Below are 7,121 nucleotides of genomic sequence, written 5' to 3' on the forward strand. Positions count from 1 at the left end.
GTGTGAAGAAGGGGAGACGAGGACACGAGGATGGGGGAGTGGAGGAGGCGGAGTGTGCCCAGGAGGAAGCAACGAACGAGGGAGATATAAGAGGCAGTGAGAACCCTGGAAACACAAACCGAAACTGTCTCTATTTTCCGCTTGTTACAACTTGCAATAAAGTTGTCACATCTTGGATTAACGTGTTTATGACGTATTAGAACGTTGTTACAACTTGCTATATTGGTGGTTATAAGTGGTTAGGTGGTGTTAAAACTTGTTCGAACGTTGTACCAACGTCGTAGTTTCGGTGTGTGTTTGGTGGGAACATACAGCAATGAATGGTAAGACCCCCAGAAATTGACAATTTTAATAGTGGAAAGCGCCAAGCCATTTCGACTATATAGCACGGAGAAGGGGTCAGGATAAGGATTTGGGATGGTGACGAGGTCACCACCAGATGGTGACCTAGGTGGCGGTGGTGGTGTGATAGTAGGTGCTGCAGGTGGTGGCGCAGTAGTAGGCAGTAAGGAGGTGGTGGTGGTGCAGGGGAGGAAGGTGCAGTCAGGAAGAGCAGCGGAAACCCATAACCTTCCTGGCAGGTTCGACCCGACGGACTCTCGAGGTCACCTGACCAGGATGCTGTCAGCTGACCTCGTCACCTACCCCCCCCCCTACCCCCCCCTCTCCGTCTCTTCCCCCTTCCCCTCCACCTCCTCCATCCCCCCCCCCTCCCCGCCTCGTCCCCCTCCCCCATCTTCCCTCCGCTTAATAAAATATAAGTTAGAGTTAGCCTCCTGCCCACCTGTACAATGCACCCAGTATAATGTAATGAATAACACAAGTTATTGCGAATAACGTTCATGATAATGACAAGGTCTCCGGGCCTCGTTGTTATTCTGACTCTATAATGAATGTACTCTACTTTGTATGTTGTAAACTTTTCCCCCAATTATAAAAGTTCTAACATCTATGAATAAAAGTTTGGCTTTCATGCGAGTTGTAAGGCTATATAGCACTCGGAAGAGGAAGGCGTTCAGAGAGTGTGTCCAAACACCTGAAGCACCATCGGGGATCGAACGGGAGCCCTGCAGGAAGCCAGGGCTCGTCGCTGGTACCCACCAAGCGGACTTATTGAAGACGAGTCGGATATTAACTCTTATGTTACAAAGAATATTTCTCGGAACTGATGCTGCCCGCACAGAGATGATGATGCTGCCCCCACAGAGATGATGATGCTGCCCGCACAGAGATGATGCTGCTGCCCCCACAGACATGCTGTTGCTACCACCGCTGCCCAACGTACTCGCAACATCATGGCAGCACGGGAGAATGCTTATATGTTGCAGACGTGTTTGTTTACACGACAAACACCGGGATGCTGACAAGCCATTCCGTAACTACCACCACCAACATCGTAAAATGACTGCCTCTCTAAAGACGGAACTCGGAATATCAATAATAAGCATTAACAACAATTAAACAACATTATATACATATTAAATGCCGGATTCTGAGCCATTGATCTACTCTGATTCGGTTAAGACGTCTTTATCTTAAGCACAAAAAATAGATTAAGACATTATGTAACTATATCCAGTTTCGGGATATTGTACAATTATACGTTGGTACAAGTGCAGTTTGAGCAATTTTTCCTCCCAAACCGTCCTGGGTCGAGTGTGTGAAGTAATTTCATTAAATTTTATATTTTTTTTTTAATTTAATTTTGCCTCGAGGGGCGAGTTTATTGGGCAGCGCCACTCATCCTGTGAGTGGACACACCGCCATAGTGACAGTATTGGGCAGCGTCACTCATCCTGTGAGTGGACACACCGCCATAGTGACAGTATTGGGCAGCGCCACTCATCCTGTGAGTGGACACACCGCCATAGTGACAGTATTGGGCAGCACCACTCATCCTGTGAGTGGACACACCGCCATAGTGACAGTATTGGGCAGCGTCACTCATCCTGTGAGTGGACACACCGCCATAGCAGCATGTACAACACTCCCCAATAGGAAATAAACTTGCTGGGTTGTTCATCCTGTCACTTGTACCCAGACACAGCTGGGACTTGCTTAACTGTCTCAAGTGAACAGCTTCTCAAACAAGAAGATTAACATTATCAACCCTTAAAATCTTACGTTATCTTGCGGGTGCAAACTGAGGGGAATCTTTTAAGACCGGTTTTTTTTTTTTATTATTATTATTTTCTACCACAGACGTGGCCACACATTTACAATGCTAACCAGCATATATACATTTTCTTCTGTCCACCATGGACAGGGTTAGAGAAGTGTTAAACATAGAGTTCAAGGGTTTATTGAACACTCAACTACAGAAGGTGATTCGGTGCTTTTAAAATGCTAAGCTAACCTACATACGTAAATACATAGATACACAGATTTACGTATGCCCTACATAAAGTGTTAGATGTGTCTTTTACATAGTGTCATTAATGTACATTCACAAAGGTGAAATGTAATTCTGATCAGCTTCCATATATACTTTATACCCATACATATACATACACACACACATATACATACATATATATACACACACATGCATTCACATACATTTGTCTCATTTACTCTGATATATCTATATTTGACAAATAGTATTTTCCTAACTCAAACAATGTGGGGTTTATTATTCTACACACATTTCTAATGACTCTTAGATGTCCACATTCTCTCAGGTAGTGGTCAAGGCGGTGTCCGTCACTCTCATCACAGATTCTGCAACTCCGCTGATCAACTGTTGTTTCCATTCCGTATCTCCATGGATATTTGTATCCAAGACGAATTCTCGCTATTACTGATTCTCTCCCGCGGCCACCTCCTCTTCGGCCATACTGATTGGGATTGCCAGCTGCAACCATGTTGTACCATCGTACAGATTCACCGATTTGTGCTCCTTTCCTCAGTTACCTTGTCACGGTGATGTTGCCTGACAATACCTTTAATTTGTAGTCGAGTCTTGGGTATGAAGTATTCAATATGGTCTCCATCAGCGCCTTCAGCAGCCAGCACATCTGCTCGTTCATTCCCACATATTCCAACATGGGAGGGGATCCCCAAGCATTTGACGACTCTTCTCTGATTGCTTAATACTCTCACAACTCTCTTGATTTCCGCGACTATCGCAAGATTTTCTACCCGTTATCTAAATCTAACGCATCAGGAGGACAACTTTCTGTTTAATATCTTCAATGAAATACAATCCAAATTATCCACTAAAAACACCATTATAGGCACGAGAAAACGCGATATAGTGGTTAAGAGGATTAGGTTTGGGTACAATCACCACTGGCAGGTGGTTACAGGTGAGGAATTCGACATTATATTACAGAATGTCAAGTCAGAGTACCAGTGCTGACAAACTCATTACCTGTGGCTGTATTAAGATCCATACTGATTCCTGTATCTTGCTGACAGCTACATCTGGCCCTTTACACCCTGGTGATCGCCACATCTGGCCCCCTTATACCCTAGTGACCGCCCCATCTGGCCCCTTACACCCTAGTGACCGCCACATCTGGCCCCCTTACACCCTAGTGACCGCCACATCTGGCCCCTTTACACCCTAATGACCGCCACATCTGGCCCCCTTACACCCTAGTGACCGCCATATCTGGCCCCTTTACACCCTAGTGACCGCCACATCTGGCCCCTTTACACCCTGGTGATCGCCACATCTGGCCCCCTTACACCCTAGTGACCGCCACATCTGGCCCCTTTACACCCTGGTGATCGCCACATCTGGCCCCTTTACACCCTAGTGACCGCCACATCTGGCCCCTTTACACCCTGGTGATCGCCACATCTGGCCCCTTTACACCCTAGTGACCGCCACATCTGGCCCCTTTACACCCTAGTGACCGCCACATCTGGCCCCTTTACACCCTAGTGACCGCCACATCTGGCCCCTTTACACCCTAGTGACCGCCACATCTGGCCCCTTTACACCCTAATGACCGCCACATCTGGCCCCCTTACACCCTAGTGACCGCCACATCTGGCCCATTTACACCCTGGTGATCGCCACATCTGGCCCCTTTACACCCTAGTGACCGCCACATCTGGCCCCTTTACACCCTAGTGACCGCCACATCTGGCCCCTTACACCCTAGTGACCGCCACATCTGGCCCCTTACACCCTAGTGACCGCCACATCTGGCCCCTTACACCCTAGTGACCGCCCCATCTGGCCCTTTACACCCTGCTGACCCCTAGCAGTTGACCTCGACACCTGCCAGATTCTGCCATTATCTTAACTGCTTTATACTCTTTACTTTACCTGTTAATGCAGTTAAAGATCGCCAGCAATGAAGATATATCACAAGGGTATGTTGGGTATGTTGGGTATGTTCCTGGCCCCTCTGGAGCGGGAGGCTAGGCGAGGAAGACTCATAAAACAAAACTTAAATGTATTCGTATTCAGTGCAGCAGCTTGACCTTTGTACCTTGAAGATCTCCATTTGATCACGCCGGGAGGTCAAGGAGCCAATCGCCACCAGGCTGGCTGAAGGGGCTCGATTTTGATTGGGCGGCCGCTGAAGGTGCGGCGGCTGTCACGGACGAATCGGAAGGCGATGCGTATCTTCGCTCAAGATGAGAGAGAGGGTTCTCTCTCCTTCGTTCGTTCGTTCGTGTGTGTGTGTGGGGGGGGGGGGGGGCCAGCAAGTGACGGTTGCAACCCACCACTTTTTACCATCGCTTTATACCAATCCCGTCTGTCTGTCTGTCTGTCTGTCTGTGTGTCCGACAGACGGGAGGCCGCAACTGCGCCACCACGAAGCATACAGGTCTCGTATCTGTAACCTTATCACCCCGGCTGTGAGGAGGGGGGGCTGTTTTTTACCTGCATTTACAAGTCACCTCGAACGCGGACCCGCTGGAATTGACTGGGAGAATCTTCCCCTCTAATGTTCGTCTCCTTCGCTGCCTGTCTGTCTGTCTGTCCGTGTGTACACGACGCCCAGTAAGGTACACACACGCGTCCCGTCTCTGTGTACAGAACGCGGCTAGCACTGTGTGCGTTTTGTGGCTGATGCGCTGTAGCACCAGGCGTGAGGAGGTGGGGGATGGGGGGGGGGGTTAGCCAGGTATAGGGCCCATGACAGGTGTGAGGGAGGACATGGCATACACGTGGGCATTTAAGGACGGGGGAGGGGGGGAGAGGTGAGGGTAGGGCGGATGAGCTGAGGAACCAATGAGACCTGAACTAACCACTTGGGTCATGAAAGAGATGGTCCTTACATAGCTGCAAGCCACACACACACACACACACACACACACACACACACACACACACACACACACACACACACACACACACACACACACGAACGATAGAGCCCAATAGGCTCAGGAACCTGTACACCTGTTGATTGACCGTTGAGAGGCGGGACGAAAGAGCCAGAGCTCAACCCCCGCAAGCACAAATAGGTGAGTACACACACACTGTAGTAACTGGAGGCTGCACTGGGACTGACAATGTGTGTCCACAAGGAGGCTGAGAGTCTTAACGAGACAAGTAAAAACCGCAGCGCTACAAGGGACCATACCACCACCCTCTTCATGTTGCATCTTACTGTTGCAAGACACTCGAATGGCGAAGTTGCAGGAGAAATTAACTATAGGGCTAGACTGGTCGTCCGTTCAAATGAGTTGTAGGGGACGAGAGATGAGTCGGAGTGAGGTGCTGAGACAATGCTGGTCTTACAGAGTTATTCATGAGTAGGTTGGCCATTTACCAACCTACTCATGAAGAACTCTCCAGGCACCAAACAAAATGCCTTGAAAGAAAATAACGTCGTCTATGTCTTCACATGCCCACTTGGGGACTGTCAGCCCCAAAGATCTCAGTATACAGGCAAGACAACAACTTCTCTTTCTAGGCGATTAACAATGCACAAACAACAGGGCTCTATCAAGGAGCATATAATCTCCTCACACAACCAGACCATCACCACAGAAATCTTAATAACAAAGCAACACAGAAATTATCGACAGATACAACGATAACAGGAGACTCGACATCAGCGAGGACCTAGACATCAAAAAAGTCAAAACCAATAATCAACAGCCAATTAACACAATTACATTCTACTTCAAGACCCCGAACCAACACAGAAGATGATAAAACACGCAATGTACCAATTGATTCCTGTCCTGTATCACCTCACCCCAAAAACGAATCTAAGCATTAAACAGAGTATGTAAAGTTTTTAACAGATTAAGGAGCAAATCAAGAAGAAAATACTTCCAACTATCAAAAGTCGCCACAGAGCCAAAGTAGCGGAAGGAAGATCCACTGCGATATGGTACAACAAGCCACTGGGAACTACTCTTTCAAGCCTGAGAAAAAGATATCCAGAGACATTGCAGTAGCCATACACAGACTCAGACTTGGTTACAAGTGCTGCTGGGAGGTAATAAACTCAATAGTTAAAGAGTGTCATATCTGTGGAACAGAAGCAGAGGCGCCAATATTGCACTACTTACTGGAATGTGAAGCTACTGAAGCCCTGCGCATCAAACTCAACATTAATCCAACGACAGCAGCTGCATTACATGCACATTCCACAGCGACTACAATGATTAGACAAGCCGTTAAAGAATGGGACTCACTAGTGAACATTCTGCACCTACATCAGCCACCAAGATAATGTTATTAAAACATTACTAAAACAGAAGCGGAAAAGAAGGAAACCCCACCTCCATCTAATACTTTGACCCAAATATCACAGTAACAGGGTTATCGCGAATAACCGAATTCAATTATGGGCTCACCATAGCCCGTGCTACATGGACATTTAGTTCTGAGTAGCTAAATCTAAAAACAACAACAACAACGTATGTAAAGTTGTCTTTGAAAATGTAAGAAGTGTCTTGCGAAACTCTTCTAGGCATCAGACCATAAATAAAGTGTGAAAATGAATTTTGGAGAGTTAGTTTTTCAACTACCTTCGACAGTGAAGAAAAACATAAGAAATATTGAGAAAATTGATGTTAGAATCATTAATCTTACCTTTTCGGTCATATTAAACAACACATATATATCACTATTTAATTTAAAATTCCATTACACAAAAAGGGTTACAACATTGGTTACAAGCAAGGTACAAGGCTAC

General features: G+C 46.9%; 1 protein-coding gene across 1 annotated transcript in view; it reads right to left on the bottom strand.

Moving 5' to 3' along the window:
* The window catches only part of LOC138351386 (NAC-alpha domain-containing protein 1-like), a 3,923-nt gene extending 894 nt beyond the window's left edge, over window positions 1–3,029 (bottom strand). Inside the window, exon 1 of the mRNA XM_069303198.1 lies at window positions 2,914–3,029. Within this exon, the coding sequence (XP_069159299.1) occupies window positions 2,914–3,029 (116 nt within the window). The remainder of the gene's footprint in view (window positions 1–2,913) is intronic.
* Between the last annotated feature and the right edge of the window lie 4,092 nt (window positions 3,030–7,121).

This window comes from Procambarus clarkii, chromosome 49 (genome assembly GCF_040958095.1).
Source record: "Procambarus clarkii isolate CNS0578487 chromosome 49, FALCON_Pclarkii_2.0, whole genome shotgun sequence".
In the NCBI taxonomy this organism is placed as follows: Eukaryota; Metazoa; Arthropoda; class Malacostraca; order Decapoda; family Cambaridae; genus Procambarus; species Procambarus clarkii.